General features: G+C 43.0%; 1 protein-coding gene across 1 annotated transcript in view; it reads left to right on the top strand.

Moving 5' to 3' along the window:
• The window catches only part of brinp2 (bone morphogenetic protein/retinoic acid inducible neural-specific 2), a 322,100-nt gene that overhangs the window by 229,847 nt on the left and 68,526 nt on the right, over positions 1–23,727 (top strand). Inside the window, exon 6 of the mRNA XM_085438591.1 lies at positions 4,006–4,242. Within this exon, the coding sequence (XP_085294717.1) occupies positions 4,006–4,242 (237 nt within the window). The remainder of the gene's footprint in view (positions 1–4,005; positions 4,243–23,727) is intronic.

Genomic DNA, 23,727 nt, shown 5'->3' with positions numbered 1-23,727 from the left:
GCATTATTGGAGGCAGAATGGGTGGAGGTGAGGTGTGTTCATGGTGATGTGCACCGGTACCCCATAGTGCCGCTGCTGCTAAAATACAAGGGCCATACACATAGGGTAACGGCGGCGGTTAGCCCGCGCCTGTCGCACCCCCTGATTCTGGGTACCAATTGGCCGGGGTTTCATCAGCTACTGGGGTAGTACGCGGGAGTGCGATCACGACCGGAAGCGGGGTGTAGCGTGTGCGCGGCATTCAGCGGTGACGCGGGGTCGTCCGACACCGACTCCGGGGGGGAGGAGCCGGCGGGTCCCTCACGGGACGTCCCGCCGGCCCCGGAAGTGTCCCCCATGGGTGATTTCCCACTGGAGCAGTCTCGTGACGGCACCCTACGCTCAGCCTTTGACCAAGTGATGGCTATTGATGGTCACGTGGTGCGCCCTGAGGCCGCGCAGACCTACCCGCGTTTCGTCTTATTAAATGACCGATTATATCGAGTGAGTCGTGACACTCAGACTGAGGAAACACACACCCAGTTGTTGGTGCCGCAGGGCCGCCGGGAAACGCTTTTCCAGGCGGCCCACTATAACCCCATGGCAGGGCATATGGGCTACGAGAAAACTCTGGAGCGAATAACGGCCCGATTTTATTGGCCTGGCATCCGAGCGGATGTGCGCCGCTGGTGCGCGTCCTGCCCGGACTGCCAACTTGTTAACCAGCCGGCCATACCGAGAGCGCCTCTGCGCCCTCTCCCCCGCATTGAGGTCCCGTTTGAGCGCATCGGCATGGACCTCATCGGGCCGTTTCACCGGAGTGCACGCGGTTACCGCTTTGTGTTAGTCCTGGTGGATTACGCAACGCGGTACCCGGAAGCAGTTCCGCTGCGCACCATCTCGGCTAAGAGTGTGGCGCAGGCACTGTTTCAGGTCATCTCCCGAGTCGGAATCCCGAAAGAGATACTGACTGACCAGGGCACGTCGTTTATGTCTCGTACACTGCGGGAACTGTACGAATTACTGGGCATTAAATCTATTCGGACCAGCGTCTACCACCCTCAGACTGACGGGCTGGTGGAGCGGCTGAATAAGACCTTAAAGTCCATGATTCGGAAGTTCATTAACGAGGATGAACGCAATTGGGATCACTGGCTAGACCCTCTGTTATTCTCGGTGCGGGAGGTGCCCCAGGCCTCCACGGGATTTTCTCCCTTTGAACTGCTGTTTGGCAGGAGGCCACGTGGGGTGCTCGACCTGATTAAAGAAAGCTGGGAGGACGGTCCGAGCCCCGCCAAAAATGAGATTCAGTACGTGTTGGACCTGAGAGCAAAACTCCACACTTTGGGGAGGTTGTCACGGGAGAATTTGCTCCAGGTTCAGCAGCGTCAGCAACACCTGTATAACAGAGGGGCTAGACTCAGGCAATTTTCACCGGGGGATAAAGTGCTTGTGTTACTCCCTTCTTCCAGCTCGAAGTTGCTCGCCAAGTGGCAAGGTCCCTTTGTGGTCACACGGCGTGTCGGGGACGTGGACTATGAGGTCGCTCGGTCGGACAGGGGAGGAGCCGCGCAGATTTATCACCTCAATCTCCTCAAACTGTGGCGAGAGGTCGAAACCGCTTCTCTGGTGAGCCTGGTGAAGGAGAGAGATGAGTTGGGGCCTGAGGTGCCAAATTCTATCATTCCCACCTCCCTCCCTTGTGATGACCATCTCACACAGGCCCAGAGAGCGGACGTTGTCGCGTTGCAACAGCGCTTTGCGGACGTGTTCTCCCCCCTGCCCGGCCGGACGTCCCTCATCGAGCACCATTTCGTGACGCAGCCCGGCGTGACGGTGCGTTCACGGCCCTACAGGCTCCCGGAGCATAAGCGAAAAATCGTGCAGAGGGAATTGGCGGAAATGCTGAGGATGGGAGTAATAGAAGAGTCGCACAGCGCCTGGTGTAGCCCCATCGTTCTGGTGGCGAAGAAGGATGGGTCTATACGGTTCTGTGTTGACTATCGCAGGGTGAACGAAGTGTCACGCTTTGATGCCTACCCCATGCCTCGGGTCGACGAGCTCCTGGACCGGTTAGGCACGGCCCGCTTTTTCACGACGCTGGACTTAACCAAGGGCTATTGGCAGATTCCCTTGTCTGCCGAGGCCAGGGAGAAAACGGCCTTCTCCACTCCGTACGGTTTGTACCAGTTCGTGACACTCCCGTTCGGCCTGTTCGGGGCCCCGGCCACTTTCCAGCGTCTCATGGACCCGGTACTGCGTCCGCACGCGGCGTATGCTGCCGCCTACCTGGATGACGTGATCATCCACAGCAACACCTGGGCGGAGCATGTGCTGCGGGTGGCCGCGGTCCTGGAGTCCCTGAGGGGGGCGGGGCTCACGGCCAATCCGACGAAGTGCGCGGTTGGACGGAGGGAGGTGCAGTATCTGGGGTACCACCTGGGGGGCGGGCAGGTGCGGCCACAGGTGGAGAAGACGGCGGCTATCGCATCCTGCCCGCGTCCCAGGACGAAAAAGGAGGTGAGACGGTTCTTGGGGTTGGCAGGTTACTATCGTCGCTTTGTGCCGGGGTTTGCGCAGCTAACCAGCCCCCTGACCGATCTCACTCGAAAGGGTGCCCCGGATCTGGTCCACTGGACGGGGCCGTGCCAGGCGGCGTTTGTGCGAGTGAAAAACGCTCTCTGTGGGGAGCCGCTGCTTCACACTCCTAACTTTTCCCTCCCGTTTGTTCTGCAGACTGACGCCTTGGACAGAGGGCTGGGAGCCGTTTTGTCTCAGCAGGTGAGGGGAGCTGACCGCCCTGTCCTGTACATCAGCCGGAAGCTAGCGGAGCGCGAGCGCCGGTACAGCACCGTGGAGAAGGAGTGCCTGGCCATCCGGTGGGCGGTCGGCTCCCTGCGCTATTACCTCCTGGGACGCTCATTCACCCTCTGTTCGGACCACGCCCCGCTGCAGTGGCTCCACCGCATGAAAGATGCCAACGCCCGGATCACCCGGTGGTATCTGGCATTGCAGCCCTTTAAGTTCAAGGTGATCCATAGGCCGGGGGCACAGATGGCGGTGGCCGATTTCCTCTCTCGCTCGCGAGGGGGGGAGTTGGCTCGGCCGGACGGCTCCCTGGCCTCGAACGGGCGGTGGGGGTGTGTGGCGGAGGCGTGGCCCCGGGCGCAGCTGCCGGGGAGGAGTGGAGCAGAAGGCTCAACAGGGTGGCGCTGCGAGGCCGGTAAGAACAGCTGATGGTGTTTATGTACTGATGATGGTCTCCCTCCGCTGTGTTTATAGTGAGACGGGGAGGAGCGGCGAGGAGATCAGCTGGGCTCGTGAGCTGTCAGGCTGTGCGACTGAGTCAGCTGTCGAAACAAACAATTCAATAAATGTGGAAATTGGCAGTACATACCTGCGTGTGCGTGTATTTGTGCCTGGTGTATTCCACAGTGGTCACACCAGATACTGACCGGTTCTGGGTCCCCAGACCCCCAATAGCGCAAAAAACTGCACATTCCAGGGTGGCCTTTTGTTGTGGGCAGTCTGAGGTACACCTGTGCACTACTCATGATGTCAGATCAGCATCCTGATGTGGCACACCTGTGAGGTGGGATGGATTATCTCAATATAGCAGATGTGCCCACTACCACACATTTGGACTGATTTGTGACCACTGTTTGGGAGGGATGGTTATATTGTGTATCTGGAATGAATTTTAGGTCTCTACGTCCATCCCATGGGGAATGGGAGCAGTAACAAAGGTGTTGCGTTTATATTTTTGTTGAGTGTATGATAAAGGAAATTAACAATTGTTTAAAATCCTACAAGAAATCAGCTGGGTTAGAAATGCCAAATGTCAAGAATTTTACTTCACAGTCTTCTCAATTAAATCGCAAGTGCTAAAAATGTATTTTTACTTGAAGCCTTAAAAATAGCCTAAAATAAAATATGACTCTTTTAGAGTCTGCTTGTTCAAAAATAAGAGCATTCTAAAAAAAAAAAATCCCAAATGCTTTACCATGTGCTTCCTTTTCTTTCCAGGATTACAAGATGTCCTGCCAGAGTTTCTGCGTGGGCGTTTTGTGGAGGCAGCCCTCAGCTACGTGGCATGCAACTCGGAGGGCGAGTTGCTCTGTCGCAACAATGACTGCTGGTGCCGGTGCTCTCCTCGCTTCCCAGAATGCAACTGTCCTTTTGCTGACATCAAGGTCATGGAGGAGAACCTGGAAAAGAGCAAAGAGGCGTGGAACAACTTCAACCAAGAGTTCATGGAATCAGGTATGGGTTCATGTTTCTAAGCAAGCTGTTGAGCTGCAGTTGAGCTATAAAGAGGTTGCGCTGAAGAATGCTTTGGTTTCGTTTCTGAACTGCTTTGGAAGAAAAATGCTTCACTTAACATCTGAATGCGTATAAAAGGTTTGTATGGCGATTCAAAAGCCTGCTGATAACTAATGCAAGATGTATTTTGGCGGTAAGTCTGCGGTGTGGTGTTTTGAGTTTGATTCTCAGATGCTATATGTCTTGTCACTGTTGTCGTTGTGATGAAACCTGTAACACTTATGGGAACAACTTTAACATCCATCGAAAAATATGTTCCACTTGACTTGGATCTTTGAGGTTCAGGTTTTTTTTTCTTCCAGCAGATATGTATGTAACACATTCAACACACAGCTAGTGTGAGCCACTTACAGTCCAGAAGACAATTATCCTTCTATGCATTTAGTAAATCTAAAATAATATTTGAATATTTATAGACCACACCAGTCTGCTTTAGCACACAGTGTTGGAACTACAATCGTACACTGTCCAAAAAAACTAAAACATATTTTTTGTTCATATTTCAGCATAATTAGCATTACACTTGAGAATCAAAAAGACTCACAGTATGTCTATTTAATGCTTGCTTGGAGCTGCAATGAAATAGTTGGATAACCAGCAAGAGTGCAGTGCACTCAGCACTAGCAGCAATTTAATTTCAGAAAGAAGCTTGAAGAAATGTTGTTCAACAAATGAGTTGATACTGAATTGTTCTGCTCTTTAAACCTCTTAGATACAAAACAAATATTCAATGAATTACAAATCCTTAGAGTATTTGTGGTTTTTATGCAGATTCGTTTTCTTTAGTTTTGACATTACTTAGCAACATTTTCCACACAGCTATAATAACACTGAAAATCTTATTTGCTGGCCTTGCATTGAGGTAGGCTGTACAGAAAGGATGAGCTGTGGACAGCTGGACAGGGAGCGTGTTGCACAAGTTTGTTCGGTTCCAGTACCAGATGTAGATGCAGCAGGTGGGGTGGTGATGATTTATTCCTCCAAGCTGGAAGCAGTTTATGCTCAGTAACACTCTGGTTATACAGTGTGTACCTGTGAAGTGTTGCTATGATTATGTTCATAATTAGTCAGTTTGCAAGTTTCTGACAGACCAAAACAATAAGTTGGTACTCGGTTCACAGCTCAGTTAATGCAAACTTCATTAACAGCCTGATATACTCACTAAACACTTAAGTATGTACTTCTTGTTAGTAAGAGTTTGGATCCCCTGTATCTTCTGAATTGCCTTAATTCTTTGTTGTATAGATTCAACAAGGGGGATTTTGGTCAGTTTGGTTCATTGGTCTGAGATCTGGTGACTGTGTGGTCATTTGAGTGGAGCGAACTGACTGAAGTGGCACCATCTGCTCCAAGGTTTAACATGTTGTATGCTCAGAGATGCTCTTCTGATAAGCAGAGATGTTGTTTTCTGGCAACCACTTGATTGTAGAAAGCGGTCATTTGAATGTTTGCCTTTATTTCAGATCAAAGCAGTCTGGCCACTCTACTCTGACCTCTGACATTATCTATCTAAACCTTAAAGTGACTTTGTAGTTTTACTTTTCAGTGACCAAGAATTAGTACCTAACATCATTAGACGAGTGATTTTAATACTGTGGCTGGTCAGGATATAGTAGGAAAGAATGAAAAGTATGTATACAAGTAATGATACTTTTATTGCAAATACAGCAAAGTATAATTAAAAGTAGGCTGTTCTGTGTAACATCTAGAAAACCGCTGTTCTTTGTAAATAATTAAAAAAGTTAGAAAACATTGCTACATTTTTTAATTATTTCAATTTAGATAGTATTGTGTTAGTAATATTTTTAGCAAGCTAAAGTTAACTAGATTTACATTTATTTGCAGCATTAATTGATCCAAGTAGATCAGCAGAATGCAGGCAGAGACATCATTAAAGTTTGAATGCGCTAGCTTACATTATCCACTCAAATCAGTATTTTGCTAGCAGCAATGCAAGCTAAGGCAAGCAGCATTAGCTTACACTAATGCTAATGCTGTAATGTGGATCCTCAAAGACAGAGCAATGTTCCCGAGCCTTAAATCTAAAGCCAGTGCAGAAGTACCTTAAATTTCAAATTGGTGGCAATGACCAGCGGCGGCGGGGACACTCCTCTGTATACTTAAAGAAGGTGTATTTAAGTTTTTGAGCAATTTTTGATTTATGGCCTCAGTAATCACTTTCCTAATGGGTTTATGGTTGCAGTTTGCTCATACCGTATTTTAACTTTTGATTGCATGAGGATACTTTGGAACCACAGACTATAAGCACTGTCATTACTGAGGTTTACACGATTTATATAGAAAATATGCATCTGGGCACAGGTGAGGAAAGTATGTAGTTATTAAAAAAGTTAAATGTTGTCTCAATCTATGTGCAAATGATAGGCACACAATACATTTGATGTTACTTTGTAGAATTTAGTATTTAAGCCGGTGCTGTATAAACATAATGTAGTACAATCATAGTCCAGATTAAAAATTTGATTTACTGCCAATAAAAGTTTTTGAAACTTGAAAATTTTCAAAAACAACAAACAAAAAATAAAAACACAGAAGCTACAGAATACATGAAAAGCTTGTTCATCACTGCCAAAATTTCTGGCCATAACCATGGTTTCTGACCAATTTACAGGAAAGTGAAGGTTATACTTGAGCATGCTGAGAAACAATGAGAGAGCCTCAATCAGGTTAACAATCTCACTCTTGTTGTTTTCCAGCAAGCCGACCTATTCGTCATAGAAAGCAAGACACAGGTGTGTCATATAATGATGGCAATGATGCAGAATAACTCGGACATTATTTCCTAAACTGGATAAAGCATTGTTTTTTTTTCTCCTTTGCTACATCTCAACACATCACCAGCTCACTTCTTAATGACTTGGAATATGTAGGCAGAATTTAATTGGAGACGGGTTTCTGGCAGTTTTTTTGTGAGCATCTTGAGTTTCCTCACAGAGATTAGCAGATTGTGTGTGTGTGTGCTGACATATAGGTTGAAATTGCTCTTTAAGTGACATTATGTTGCTAAACAGCATTTTTGTGCATTCACTTAGGCTCATTTTGACAGCACCTGACTTTGCAAGGTTTCTTTTACTTCCTTTTGCTGCGTGTTAAGTCTTTATAAAGAGGCGCTGACAAGGAGCACAGACAGGAGGAGGATGTGTAATTGCATGGTTTTTCTTGTTCTGCTGACTTTATGGGTTTTGTCAGGAGCTTAACTTTGTGTTGTTTGTCATAGAATATGAGGCCTTTAGTACATCTGCAGCCCTGTGTGTTTGAGCAATGAGCTAAGAAAATATCCGGAAAGGCTCCCCAGTTTGTAACACACCAACAAAGGGCAGACCAAAGCACAGGCAGGCATAGATTGCTCAGCCACAGGCATGACTGCATTCAGGGGATCATCAAAGTTTTATCTAATTTTAGGGAACACTCACAATCCAATTTCACGTTCACACACTACCAGTCACCTAGCATGAGGCGAGTTGGGATGAAAAATGAATGCAGAAAAAAGAGAGGAGGCTAATCTACATGACAAATATTGTTTGACTTTCAGAGCTTTAAGAGCAGGTGTTAGTATTCATTGTCTCTCCCTCTTTCTCTCTTGCTAGTTTTTCAGCAACTTTTTACTCGAACACGAACACACACACACACACACACACACACACACACACACACACACACACACACACACACACACACACACACACACACACACACACACACAAAGTGGATTCTAGCTTCTGGGGTTGTCTAGGAAGTTGGGCTGAATCTCGTCTGCTGGGACAGGCTGATAAATTTATTGTGGCGAGAGGAAAACAACTGGGAGGTTGGTGTGTGTGACAGATTGCTCATGTGTGTGTCAGAGAGACAGAAGGAGGACATAGAAGAGACTACATCACTGTGTGTGCCAAACAAAAGAGGAGAATAATACCCTCGAACCTCAGCCAATTGCAATTTGAAAACCAAAGTCCCAAAGCTAGGTTGATAGCTAGCTACAATCACACACATACACACACGCACGCGCGCGCACACACACACACACACACACACACACACACACACATACATCACAAGAGCTCTCTGTTCTAAGGCTCTTCTCTCTCTCTGATAGATCTTATGCAAGGTTTTGGGAGGCAAGATGTCCCAGGAAGGTGTGAATAAGTTGGAACATCACACCTTTGGTTTCGTGAAATTGGAAAACACTACCAGCTTTAAGGCTTAGCACCAGATCCTCTAATACCTTGACTTCATGGTGTGTTTATGAAATTGAAGTGACATATTTGTAATACAGTGCTGTAATTTATGTGTCCTCTGTCACAGGCTTAAAAGTTGGTACAGAGTAGTTTTGCCTTGATACAATACTGCTTAGTTCTATTTTCTCAGTGTCTGATTGGCCATCTTTTGTGACAGTACATACACTACTAAACAAACATATATAATCATATTTCCACAAACAGTGACCAGAGGCTTTATTTTCCCCAGCCACATAAGATAAAGGCCTTATAAGCCTCTACTTAAAGCTAAAATGTAATTAGTGGTAGGATTTTAATTTCTCCCTGTTTAATCAGTGTAACTGATCATATGTTGGTCCAGGGTTTTTCTTTGATCTACTCTAATTTGCCCTCTTAAACTCGGGACATTATAGTTTCAAATGTAAAGCCCTCCAGTAGTTTAGTGAGGCATCTCCAGACTGGTACACTCAGATGGGAGTAATGATGACAAAGAAAAATAAATCAGAATGAAGGAACGAGATGCCACCACTGTGCCATGACTTCATGAACTTCTTCACAAATAAAATTTTTATCATTAGAGAAAAAATTACCAATAATCATCCCACAGATGTAATATTATCTACAGCTACTCTTAGTACCATTGATATTAAGTTAGACTCTTTTTCTCCAATTGATCTTTCTGAGTTAACTTCAATAATTACTTCCTCCAAACCATCAACGTGTCTTTTAGACCCCATTCCTACAAAACTGCTCAAAGAAGTCCTGCCATTAATTAATTCTTCGATCTTAAATATGATCAACCTATCTCTAATAATCGGCTATGTACCACAGGCCTTCAAGCTGGCTGTAGTTAAACCTTTACTCAAAAAGCCATCTCTAGACCCAGCAGTCTTAGCTAATTATAGGCCAATCTCCAACCTTCCTTTCATATCAAAAATCCTTGAAAGAGTAGTTGTCAAACAGCTAACAGATCATCTGCAGAGGAATGGTTTATTTGAAGAGTTTCAGTCAGGTTTCAGAGCTCAGCACAGCACAGAAACAGCTTTAGTGAAGGTTACAAATGATCTTCTTATGGCCTCTGACAGTGGACTCATCTCTGTGCTTGTCCTGCTAGACCTCAGTGCAGCGTTCGATACTGTTGATCATAATATCCTATTAGAGCGATTAGAACATGCTGTAGGTATTACAAGTACTGCGCTGCAGTGGTTTGTATCATATCTATCTAATAGACTCCAATTCGTGCATGTAAATGGAGAGTCCTCTTCACACACTGAGGTTAATTATGGAGTTCCACAGGGTTCAGTGCTAGGACCAATTCTGTTTACATTATACATGCTTCCCTTAGGCAGTATCATTAGAAGACATAGCATACATTTTCACTGCTATGCAGATGACACCCAGCTCTATCTGTCCATGAAGCCAGATAACACACACCAATTAGTTAAACTGCAGGAATGTCTTAAAGACATAAAGACCTGGATGGCCGCTAACTTTCTGCTTCTTAATTCAGATAAAACTGAGGTTATTGTACTCGGCCCTGAAAATCTTAGAAATATGGTATCTAATCAGATTCTTACTCTGGATGGCATTACCTTGGCCTCCAGTAACGCGGTGAGGAACCTTGGAGTCATTTTTGACCAGGACATGTCCTTCAACGCACATATTAAACAAATATGTAAGACTGCTTTCTTCCATTTGCGCAACATCTCTAAAATGAGAAATATCCTGTCTCAGAGTGACGCTGAAAAACTAGTTCATGCATTTATTACTTCCAGGCTGGACTACTGTAATTCATTATTATCAGGATGTCCAAAAAACTCCCTGAAAAGCCTTCAGCTAATCCAAAATGCTGCAGCAAGAGTCCTGACAGGGACTAGAAAGAGAGAGCATATTTCTCCTGTTTTGGCTTCCCTTCATTGGCTTCCTGTTAAATCCAGAATTGAATTCAAAATCCTGCTCCTCACATACAAGGTCTTAAATAATCAGGCCCCATCTTATCTTAATGACCTTGTAGTACCATATCACCCTATTAGAGCGCTCCGCTCTCGCTCTGCAGGCCTACTTGTTGTTCCTAGAGTATTTAAAAGTAGAATGGGAGGGAGAGCCTTCAGTTTTCAGGCCCCTCTTCTGTGGAACCAGCTTCCAGTTTGGATTCGGGAGACAGACACTATCTCTACTTTTAAGATTAGGCTTAAAACTTTCCTTTTTTCTAAAGCATATAGTTAGGGCTGGACCAGGTGACCCTGAATCCTCCCTTTGTTATGCTGCAATAGATGTAGGCTGCCGGGGGATTCCCATGATGCATTGAGTTTTTCCTTTCCAGTCACCTTTCTCACTCACTATGTATTAATAGACCTCTCTGCATTGAATCATATCTGTTATTAACCTCTGTCTCTCTTCCACAGCATGTCTTTATCCTGTCTTCCTTCTCTCACCCCAACCGGTCGCAGCAGATGGCCGCCCCTCCCTGAGCCTGGTTCTGCCGGAGGTTTCTTCCTGTTAAAAGGGAGTTTTTCCTTCCCACTGTCGCCAAAGTGCTTGCTCATAGGGGGTCATATGATTGTTGGGTTTTTCTCTGTATCTATGAAGCGCCTTGAGGCGACTTTTGTTGTGATTTGGCGCTATATAAATAAAATTGAATTGAATTGAATTGAATTGAATTGCCAGTGTGAACACAGCACAGCACGATTACATTGCTGAAATGATTTAATTAGAAGCTGTTTAAGGCATCTTAGCTGGTAACCCTGACCCTAATGAAAACGTTTTGGGTGTGTTTAAGTTAAAATGATTGCTTTCATTGGTCCCTGGTTGCCAAGATTTCTGACAACAACTTAATAAAAACAATAATTCTACATTCTGATTGCCTTGGGTTGGTGCTTCATTTGCATATTGCAGGGTTAGATTTGGGGTTGTCAGCAGTGATGACAGTAATGAGAGGGTAAAGGAAAGAAAGTTGAATTCTTAAAATTATGCTTCAGATTCTTAACATAGTCAGTGATCTCCAAAATTGTTCAGTCAATAACACCGTAGTTAACAGAAGATCGATATTTTATTATGATATTTGGTGGCCTGTCTCTCTTTTGGGACATTCTGCCCTTCCACAGAATATTGAAGAATATTGCAGCAGCAGGATGGCAACACAAAACAAAGCAAGCACTGATGACAACAGACATGACACTGATACAAAGTCAGATACAAAATTTGATGCCATCAGCCGATCTAATGTGGTGGCATTTCAGTTTGACTCATGGCCTTGTGATTTGATCAGAAAAGGGAAAGAAACTGTATGTTTGTTGTTTTTTATAAATCCCCCAAACCCAAAAGTCAACACTAAGTTTGTGTCATTGTGCCCAACGTTCAGAGCTCTTCTGCTGAGGGAAACCAAAGAGTCACAGATAAAAAGTAGCAACTGATTCCCTGTTTTATATTTCTGGGCAATTTATGTGGGAATGATTCCAAGTAAACTACAATGTATACGTAATATAAGTATAGGGCTGGTCACATTAAGTTAAAATGAAACAAAATGAATCATTCATGTATCCAAGCAGTTTTGAATAGCCTGATACTCCTCCCAGCATTGTTATAAGCAATCAGAAACCCCCCAGTGATCCATGACTTTAGAAGATAATTAACTGAACTGAGCCAACACAGGTGACACAACACTACAGTGACACATGGACTGAAGTGCCAGCCTTAAGAGCCAATTTTATAATGAAATTCTGATAGGGTTTAGAATTAGCATATCATAAGAATGTTCCACTCAACAAACAACCCATTAAGCTGGATCTTTACGGTATTAGCACAGCTGATGTGAGGAATGTGAGTTCTTGGCCCACCATATATGTTGCAGGGAGTTAGGAAACGAATGAGGTCACTCATACATGAAACGTAAGATGGAGCTTCTTGGTAATTAAGATTCAATTCCCTGCTTCAGGGGTGGATAGTAGGTAGTGTAAACTCCCTACTGAGAGAAAGTCAGAGTTTTAAAAAAAAGGAAAAAGTTCAAGTAAGTGTTTCATTTTCTGCTGTGTTCAGTTCAGGTGAGAGACTGACACATGACATGCGAATTATTAACCAGAATAATGTTCAGGTGAATGGCCCCATACTTTAAATACTTTACAATCATTCTATTTAAAAAAAGGAAACCATTAAATTCAAAGTCCAGTTCTTTTGATTCTGCTAAGCATACACCAACTACAACATTTCGGCAACACAAGAATTTCCAACTGCATATGGAGGTGAAGGCAACTCTTTCATGCACATTGTGCTCGCACTCTAAACATTGACTTTTTCACCTGTTAGTCTGACATTGCACTCCAAATGACTTCCTCACAAGAGACAAACACTGAGAGCAATTTAGAGGTAAAAGCAGTCTTCAAAGCCTAATAAAATGTGCAGAATATCTGTTCTCATGTGCTGAGTGGCTCAGGAGGTAGAGCAGGTCATTAATCAGAAGGTTGGTGGTTTGATTCCTGGCGACTTCAGTCTATGTGCTAAGGATACATTAGCGCTGAGTATCTTTCTCTTTCCTTGAGAAAGAACGCATCATTAATTCTGAATGTGTTCATGTGAGTGTGAATGCTAACGAGAAAGCACTTAGAATGTGGCCCGCATAGCTTTGTGGGAATGAGACAGTTTGTATAAAGCGATTTGAGAGCTTAAGTAGAAACGCATCATATAAGAACCACTCCAAGAACCACTCCATTTACTAATTAAAATGAGGCATATAGTATATGGACAAAATGGATATCTACACATTGAAGAGACTGTATGCCGTGAATCTCCTGCACATAGCTTTGAAGCTGAAGTTAATGTTAGAGTAGCTGGCAACTTTCATGCACAATGCAGCTCAACACACGGTGACTTGTGTGGGCACTTTGCTCCCGAGTTGATGTGGTTCCTAAACACTTCCACTTAATACCACTTACAGTTTATCATGGAACATCTAGGAGAGAAGTAATTTCCTAAAGTGACCTGACCTGCAGTGGTGGCATCCTGTTACAATACCACAACTGAATTGCATGAGTTCTTTACAATGTGTACAACATGATCTGGCTGACGACAACAACAAAAGTGACAAAGCACCTAAAAGCTCTTATATAAAAAACAACTAAATACCAGGTTTGGGAGCATTAGCTACATCTCAGTATGACATCATTTGAAATGTTAAGCAGACATAAGAGACAGCAAAGAGCGTTACCGCTGTGCTGGTACAGAAATTTCTTTTGTAGGGGCGGCATTGGCAATGTGTTTAATAATGGTTAAAGTTTTAGGATGAGGGTTACATTTTTCATCAGAAACAAAGAGAATACAAACTGATGGTCATTGTGGTGCAGTAGTATGGATGAACAGTGGACACAAACAAACACCAACATGAAAGAAAGACAAGAAACCAAAACAAAGCTTCAGCATGAGAGTCACTGACAAGACTCCATTTACAGCACAAGATGAGTAATTTATATGTTTCTTAGTGGCTGGTAAACCATTTGCTACACTTGATTCAGCATTGAAACAATATGCAGAGACAAGTTTCAATATATGGCTGGAAGAAGACAACAAAACAGACTAAACTGCAACCAAGAGTGTTTCAGACAACATTCAGCAGAGTTCAGTAGGGAGGGGTCATTGTTAGGAACTGAACACCGCACAGCAGAATGGAATCCCAGCGGTGATAGGAATTAGGCCAGGATCCTGTGGAGTCTAGGAGAGGTGGAGATTGGAGGAGCTTGACAGCATGGGAAAGTGGAAGGGATATAAAAGTTAGATTAGCCACCTAACATCTGGGAAGCAGACAGATGTGTGACTACTGATCTTTCTTATTGAACTTTGGCATAAGCTTCATTTTAGTCATTAACACGCTACACTGTTTGAATGAATTTCCTACCAAAAATCAAGATTCTAAACTTAAACATACGCACTGAAATCGTACTTGGTTTAATAGTGACACATTTTGACTCATTATTGAAAATTGGAGTCAGGAACACTGTAAGCCCAGAATATGTAGCAAAGATGTAAAAGCTTAGCTTAAAGGCATCCACATAAAATGGTGTACAAGAGAATGACAAGGACCGTGTCTCTTCCGATAAGAGGAAATACAGCACTGCAGCCCATTGAAAAGACAAGAGCCTCAGCAAACACAGGAGAGGCTTCAGCAGCTAACAGAGACTCTATACGTCATCACTTAACCAGCATTATGAGTCTTATCAAGTAGTAGCACATTGCTTTTTATTTTATTTACTCATTTTAATTTTAATTGTACTGTTTGATGTTGCCATGGACAATTCATGAAACAAAGGTGCTGTACTGATGTTGGTGTGTACTTGTCTGCAGGTTGTCTATATTTCTTGTGGAATATGATGAAGGCTTATCAGATTAAACTGTGATGGCAGATGTTACATAAAAGCTGCTACCATTATAGTTTATGTCTTATTTATATTTACTCCTCAGTAACAGGCTCATTACCGAACTTCAAACCTCTTTCCATATTGCAGTATGCTTTTCTTTCTCCAAGCAGTACAACCTCTGAGAGCTGTTGGCATGGCTGCAGACTCTTATCCTGTCTTTGTTTAGCATAAGTGGTGCGTATAAGCTGCATGTAGCATGTTTCTTTTAATTAGTTGACTAATAATGAAGCACTCCATATCGAGAATAGGAAGAAGAAAGACAGAAAACCTTTTATACACAGGTTACCATTGTGAGGACATACTGTACCTGCTGCATCACAACACCAGTCACAATGATAATTGGATATGCTGAGTGAAGTTGGTAGTAACCATTAAGTAGGCTAGAAATACTGAGGGGAAAAGTATGACACTGACTAGATAGTTCTTTACCAAAGAAAAGGTTTGTTTCTTTTTAGTATGTTTGAGTCATACACACACATCAAACACAGTCTGGCTGTCCACGTGGCAGGATGCAGGTACACTGCAGAGTGAGGCTTCGCTAAAAGGAAACCTTCTCTGCTTAAGCATACATAAGCAGAGAAACAGTGTGTGTGATTCAAAGCTCATCAACAAGGGACACCTTTAACTTCTGGCAGAAGCACAACAGCATCTACTTGGAGTCATTAACTCGTTTAAATGCTCTGCATGGTAACACAGAGCAGCAGCAAAGGAATATGAAGTCATTTTCAGAGAACAGATGCTTCCTGTGGTGCAAACACTATTTCTCTTCAAGGCCAGATTCCAAATGGAGTCTAGCTTTAAATGTGGTCAAATAGAACAACAGCGCACTCACAAATACCAGTTTACTGCAGTTCTTTCATTCACTGGCTGATGGAGTTCACAAAAAAGCGAAGCTAGAGAAGGGTTGATGGGTGGGTCAGCAAAATGTGTAATTTTGAAAATTTTACTTGAAAATGGGTATAATGGATGAAAACTAAACCGCAGTTTTCAACATTTTACTCAGTGGTTATCAGAATTTAGAAGCAATTGCAGATCTAAATATCCCTTTATTTTATGAGCTTGTAGTGAGAACTGCAGTGGTTTTTGCATTTGCTCAGTAATTTGCCATCAAACCTTGCAGGAAATTGAAAGCAGCACGGAAAACTGTCAGGCAACACAGAGAACTGATGTGGACTTTAAAAAACATATATTTGGTAGTTCACCCACTAGCACCTTGCACATTGGAGGTTTTCATATGTGAATAAAAGCGCTGTGAGCTCTACACATACAAAATAGGATAGGAGGATGTTAGTGAAGTTCATGTAAAAGTTCATGTAAAAGATTCTAGTGTCAAGTGACTTTTTTTGGATTTTACACAAAGGATCTTAAAGTTATTCCATTTCTGGGTCATTATGAGATCAGCAACAGTGGCAAAAGTTTCAGGCATTCTTCTTTTTTACCCAAGTAAAAAGTGAAAAACTACAGGCTTACTCAAAGTCAGAAAGAATATTTTTACCAGCTATTACTGTGCAACACTAGCTGATCTTTATGCCATATTAACAAAATATTAGTACATGGGAATAGAGACTTTATTTTGACTTTGCTTCCTAACCAAAACAGAAAAAATCAACAGTTAAAGTGAGATTTGGCAGGTGGGGCACCCCAAGATTGGTTATAGTGGGTCAGTGTGGTTAAAAAATCACAACTCACAATCATTTCTCTGTGATAGGCTGACCTGTGCTGCTGCTGCCTTGAGCTGTACTGCTCTTTATGGATTTACACAACTGAATTCAACAAGATGTAACCCAATATCTCACAACCCATCTTGGCTAATTTTCCCTACACTCGAGTGTACTGTTTATATTGTCTTTACAACACAGTATGCCACCCATCAACCTTGAAGTAACATGAAGTTAGTAGAAGTCAGTTTGTTTTGAATGATGTTTCACAATATGAAAAAAACACGACTTCACTAACACAATACACAATGTTGGATATGAAAACGAGACCATTATACATCAGCTTTAAATTTACAGTTGGTCAAATGTCAGTCTGCACCTTTAAATATAGCCTCTCCTCTTCCTCTGCTCCCTCATTTTAGGCTCAAATCAGTTTGATATTTGTCTGAAGGCGCAAGTTAAAATGTGTTAAACCTAAAGTAACGTGCCTGTTTTGAAAATTTAAGGATTAGAAAGTTGTCAGAAAAAATAAATACCCATTTAATATAGAGATACCTGAAAATACTACTTAAGTAAACTAAAGAAGTGTTTGTGCTTTGTTGCTTCTCACCTCTGGAAATCAGTAAAATGTACTTTAACTGGCCTGAAAATGTATCTAAAAACCACTAAACTTAGCATCTTTCCCCTTTGCTGTAGTGCAAGTAAGCAAGCCCTATTTAATCATCATCGTCTTGTTACAACAGGCAGACATTTATTACTGATTAATCTATAAATCCTGATTATGAAAGTGTATCTCTTTTTTTCTGTCTGTACACTTGTAATCCTCCTTTCAACTTCTTCGTTCTGCTTCATATCGCTCCTCTTGTAATTTTGTAGCGCAGGACAGATTGCCTAATTGTCTCTCTTCCTCCATCATGTTAATGAAAAAGAATCCCTGCAAGCTAACAGGAATCTGTCTGATCATTTGTACCACCTACAAATAATCCTGGCATGGATTCCACTCAGTGCTATCAGGACCCCACTGCTTTGAATCTCTGCCCATTTCCACCTTTATTGCTGTCATAAAGCATGCTGTGTCAAGGTGTAGATGTAGGTGATTTGTTAAAGCAAAAAAAACAAGTAGGGTTCTTTTTTTCTTTTGTAGATGGATAGAAGGATGTAATCTGAAGATTTGGCAGCATTTACCCTCCTAATTTAATCTTCCTCATTTATTTCACAGGAGGAAATGTTTGGCAGAGGTAGTCTTTGCCTGTGCTACTAGTACTTTTTTCTTTTGTTTGTTTCTCTATTTCCCTCTACCTGTGCATCTCTGCATCTTCCTTGTGTACTGCAGGAATATCTATCTATCTATACACTACTGGTCAAAAGCTTTAGAATACCTCAATTGCTCCAGTTTTTTTTTATTGAAAATTATGCAGTTTAATGTCTCATTGCACTCTGAAATGATAATAGAAATAAAATATTTTTCAGAAAGTTCCTTCCATTTCTGTTGCAGAAGTTCCCATAAATGTGTGGCACTTGTAGCTTGCTTCTCTTTCACTCTTCTGTCCAGTTCATCCAGCTGGATGGGGTTTAAGTCTGGAAACCATCTTGGGTTTTTTTCCTGAGGTAGTTCTGGCATAGCTTGGACTTATGTTCTGAGTCATTATCTTGCTGTAGGATGAACCCCTGACCAACTAGGCACATACCAGAGGTTATTCCATGGTGCTGCAGAATGCTGTGGTAGCTGTTTTGGATCAAGGTGCCTCACTCTGTACAAGTCACCGACACCTGGACCATCACACTTCCTCTTCCATGTTTCACGCTTGATGCCAGACACTATGGAACCATCCTTTCGCCTACTCGAGATCCTGCGTGATGAACTGAAGATTTCAAATTTTGATTCATCAGTCCATAATACCTTCTCCTAGTTTTCAGTAGTCCAATAGCAGTGTTTCATGGCCCAGGCAAGCCTCTTTGTCTTTTTGTGATGCCTTAGCAAGGGTTTTCTTGCTGCGACTCAAGCTCGAAGTCTTCTCTTGACTGTTAAAAACTAAGACTTGCTACACGTTGGGTGAGTGCCGAATGTTTGCTTATGTGTATATGGGGGTGGGAATGCACGTTTGTGTCTGCGTTCGCATGTTCGTCTGTGTCTATATGTCAGGTTGGGTCTCAGACTCCACCTCTCTGGGAACACCTCAGGCTCTCCAAGGTATGAAGGCCTATCTCCCCTCACCACACTCCCTGCTGGTGGCTGATGCCCTCAGAATTTGGTGCGCTGGTGGTTCTTGGTGTCAGGGGCTGGGAGCTCATGTATGTACCGGCTCACTCCTGGTGGCCGCTTGGCGGGGCCTGGTGCCTGTGGCCCAGCTGGGCCCCTTCTCGGGGGTGGGGCGCCCTCAGGCCCCTGGGCCTGGGGCTCGGTCCTCTCTGGCACAGCTGGCTGCTGGCAGAGCCCGCGGGCACGTCACTGCAACCCCCTCCGGTCTCTGCTCCATGGCTGCTGGGTGACTGCTCACCTGAGGCTCTCCTCAGCTCTTCCCAGGAGGGTGGCATGGTCCCCCCCCCCCCTTTGGTGGTCCTCCTTGGGTCCTTGTACTCTGGGGCCTCTGGATGTCTGGGGCCTGGATCTCCTCCATACCTGCTTCATGCCCTGGGGGACGGGGCTATGGCTCCCCACACTCCTTAGCACAGTGGTTCCCAAACTTTTTTTGCTGGGCCCCCCTTTGTTTTACAAGAAAAATGTTCGCGCGTGCGTGTGCACACCCATATTTTGCTCCATTGCGATTTATTTCACACCTCAAACATTTAGCAAACAATTAAGCAAATACAAGAAATCTGCAATAAATTACAGGTAGTAAGAAAATAAACTACTAACTTTTTTACGCTACATCCGCACCTACACGGGTAGTTTTGAAAACGCAGCTGTTTCGTCCACACATAAACGGCGTTTCGAATCACCGAAAACTGAGATTTTCTAAAACTCCTTTTTTGCGTTTACGTGTGGACGAGGAATACAGAGTTCATCACGCAACGTCAAAGGTATGTGCCTTTTTCCACGTCACGCTGTGCGCCACGTTATTGTTTACATGAGATGAATAGCACAATGGCAGATTGAGACAAAATACTGTTAATCTGACTGTCTGCAGGTTTTACATGCTTACATACACACACACAGTTACTGTCCCTCCATTTACAAAGGCAGAGGCGTCACGGTGTGATAATTTTACGTGTCGTTGTTTTTTTTCCTGTGTAATAATATTCAACATTGATCTCAATACATTTTTCAGAAAATGCCTCTCTGTGCAAAATGGGTTCAAAAACATAAACAACTGTGGGATACTGTTTGTCCGGGATTTGAACCGGGGGACAAATCGTGGCAGGATCAGCCTGATGTTATTTGTATCCCGCTGTAACTTTACTGTATAAAGAGCAAACATCTCCAAAATGTCAGGAGTAGTTAGTCATTACAAGAAGTGTTTGTGAACTAAAAATCACGAATGTGGGATACTGTTTGTCTGTGATTTAAACAGCCCAGCACTGCTCCCGACGAAGGGAAAACCAATTCTACAAGGAGACCTACCTCGGCACTTGTGCAGGTGAAACCAAAGGGAAGATATGCTTCACCATATTTTCTAGTCTTTGGCTTAGAATGAAGTTGGTTTGGAAACATATTCAGAGATTCTTCATCTCCTGCTTTGCGTTTCTGTAGGCGCCCCGTGCTGGCAGTGTCCAAGCGTTTTGTTTTTTTTCCCCCCTTTTCATCCCATGCCCCCCCTGCCATGGCTCTGAGCCCCACACTTTGGGAAGGTCTGCCCTAGCAGATTGTTACATGGAGAAACCTTTTGAATACAAGTGCGCTGTTCCACACAGGTGTGCACAGACACAAACTACCTTTCTTGGCTGCTACCTCAAAGCACATTGTGCGCTGTCGTCTTGCGTGCTGCACAATAACATTTAATATTTAGTATCTACTGTTAGCTAGTTTATTGTGATGTTTTGTATTTGTTATGTTTGTTATGTTGCTCTTTTTTGTTGTCTCGACAAGTGATCCAGGTGGTTTTTTTTGTTTTTTTTTTGTTTGTTTGCTTTTTTTTTCTCTTCCCCCCTTTCTCACCATCTCTTCTCCCCTCTATTTTATCTTTCTCTCCCTCTCTTTCTTTCATTCTTTCTTTCTCCCTGTCCTATCCCCCAGTCATGTCTGTCCCGTCTGTAACGACTGAAAAAAACAAACAAACAAAAACACAACAACTAAGACTTGCTTGCTACGAAAACTGTGCTTTCAGCTGCTGTCCTGTGAGCCGCCTAAAACGCAAGCTGTTAACTCTCAGAAACTTGTCCTCTGATTCAGTTGTGGCTTCGGGTCGCTTCCTGTCAGAGTTTTCCCATTTTCAGAGTGTCTTTCGATGGTGAAGGAAACTGTATTCACTGACACCTTGACTTTCTTTGCAAATTCTCTGTAGGAAAGACCTAAGTCTTTAAGCGTTATGATGATCTGTCTCTCTTCCATTGTTAATTTACTTTTTCTCGCCATTTTTGTAGCAACTCACTACTTTCTGCAGTATAATACCGTTCATCTGATGCTCACGAGGGCATAGTAGCACAGTGTGTTCCTGCTATTATGCAGACAGAGGGGGTTTTAAGAAATCCAGAAAGGTGGAACACCTGTAGGAATTAGTAGCACCAGCTTTCAAGGCTTGATCAACCTCCACTGCTACAGAACAGCCCATTGTATGGTCCCTGAAAAGGGCCTTTTTGCATAATTCTGAAACGTACATTATTTTTCTTTCTTTTTTTTAACCTCTGGCAGTTCACCACTTACCTTTGTACCATTTCAAGCTATTCAATGAAGTTGAAGGACTGGAACTGCAATAAATAACTGGAAAAATTGGGGTGTTCTAAAACTTTTGATCAGTAGTGTATATATTTTTTCATTGTGCGCTACAGTATATGTTTTGTGAAAGCAAGGAAAAGCAAGCACGGCATTGTTACCATGTTCACATACAACACAAAGCATGAGACCCTTTGCATTAGTGCGTTGTTCAGAAAGGCACCAATATAAAATATGTAGTTTCATAGTTCAGAAATATCCCATTTGAAAAAACTATTAAAAAAATGCACCAATGATCATGTACATATTTATAGACATTCTGTATCCATTGCTTTCTATTATTACCCAATTGTCTTGGGAAAAACATGGAAAAACATGGAGATGAGAAAAAATAGTTTAACTTTTAGGACCACATGCTTTCATGACTAACTTCTCCTGTCTGTATTAACTTTCCTTTAAAAATGAAACACCTAGTGAGAGTGAGAAAATGCTTGCTTTTTAGTGCCTCAAATTCTCAGAAAGGCTTGCTCCAAAAGGTTCAATATAACCAACAGTCAGGGAAATGCGAGAATTTTCTATTAAAACAGCACAAACTGTTTACCATCAAGAGTCTGATCTGCACTGGACTAGAAGATGAACCTGGAAGTAGCATATATTTTTAAAGCACACAATGTTTACATTTGGGTTTACTATCTGCTCTGAATAAAACTTGTAGTAAATGCAAATCTGGTCATTATAAGCACTGCAAAAGAATAGTTATTGTAATACTTTCGGTGAACCTAAACATGCCACCTAATGGCATTAAAATTGGGGCATCTACACTATATCTTCAGCCAGAAATGAAAAATAGGAAAAAAATAGGACTGTACTGTTGGCCCGAAGTCATTTTAACATTAGAAAATGGTGACAGTGAGAATCAACACACATGTTGTGTTTTCTCCTCACTGAAACGAGCATCTTCATGTGCATTATGAATGAAGCACAATTTCTTGGTTATGAAATAAACATAATTACTAGTGTAGTGCAAGTATTATTTAACAATAATGGACAGAAGAGCACAATGTCAAAGTGTTTCCTTGTTATATACTCCTGATACTACAGGAACGCTGGTCAGTCTGTTCCTGGCCGTTTTTGTATACAGAGACATGACCTGAGTCAGTCGTTTTGACCACTGAATGAACGATCACTGGAAAGATTAAATATAGATTGCATACTATGAGTTGTCCAGAGCTAACAGTAAAAGGTCCAAGTTATCCCAAGGCTTTAAATTCTTGACATGTTCGTCCCTTCAGGTTTAACATCAGCAGTAGAGGTCTTAAAAGAGAACGGGCACCTGGAGTACATGTGCATAATTGCTATTTTCAAAGAAAATCCATATGCAATCATTCTCAGACAAATGGTCAACGACAGCCATAGCTGGACTGGCCATCGCTCGGTGGGCAGATGGTGATTTTTCGTTTTTATGGGCCGATGTTTTTTTCTGTAATGGTATCAACAATGAAAGGTGGTGGATTGGCCAGATGCTGGCCGATGTGTAAAAATAACTCAGTTGCTTTGTAGTGGCTATGGCGGAGCTTCCACAGAGGCCAGCAGGTGGATGAGGGAAAGTGGAGGCAGGAAGAGCAGAGACCCGAGGTGGCCGCCGGTCCGAGTGTCAGGTGAACTGAACTTCAGGTAAGAAGTTATGACCTGCAGTCTCTCTGGGTCAGATATAAACGAAGTTTAGGTGGAGTTCATTTTCGTTGTGCTGACTTTTCACAGTCAGTTACAATAACTACTGCGTGCTAGCTAACATGACGGAGTTTCTATACAGCTGGGTGGGTGCTATGATGTTACTGATAGTGAACTTGATTTTATTTATAAGGTTAGTTAGTAGAGTTGCCAACCGTCCCGTAAAAAATGGAATCGTCTTCTATTCAGAGAAAATATTACGCGTTTTGTATTGAGCTGAAAAGAAACACAGTTTGTCCCGTACTTCAGCTAGAATGGAAAAAGACACAAAGCTGGAGTTATTCTGTGTGTTTATGCTGCACAGCTGCCTCTTCTTCTCTCATTCTCTCCCCTCCCTCTCCTGTTGCTACTTCAATGAAACTGATCAATGATCAGCTGATTGGCTTTTCTGTTGCAAATCCCATCGTTTGTTTATCGTCCACTTTGCGCCAGAAAGACGAAACCAGCGGAACAACAGCAGCCCGTTTAAGATTGATCAGTTGTTGTTAGAATTTTTTAAATATTTGCTGGAGCAAAAATATATTTGCTATGTTTGCTGGAGCCACAGCTGTAAAAGCTGCTGGTCATGATCTGTTGAGAGGGAAACATGA

Source organism: Copadichromis virginalis, linkage group LG18 (assembly GCF_057382275.1).
Source record: "Copadichromis virginalis isolate Kocher_CV1m ecotype Utaka linkage group LG18, C_Virginalis_male_GT1.1, whole genome shotgun sequence".
Classification (NCBI taxonomy): domain Eukaryota; kingdom Metazoa; phylum Chordata; class Actinopteri; order Cichliformes; family Cichlidae; genus Copadichromis; species Copadichromis virginalis.
Note: the sequence above shows the minus strand (reverse complement) of the source record. Positions and strands in the feature narration are given on the sequence as shown.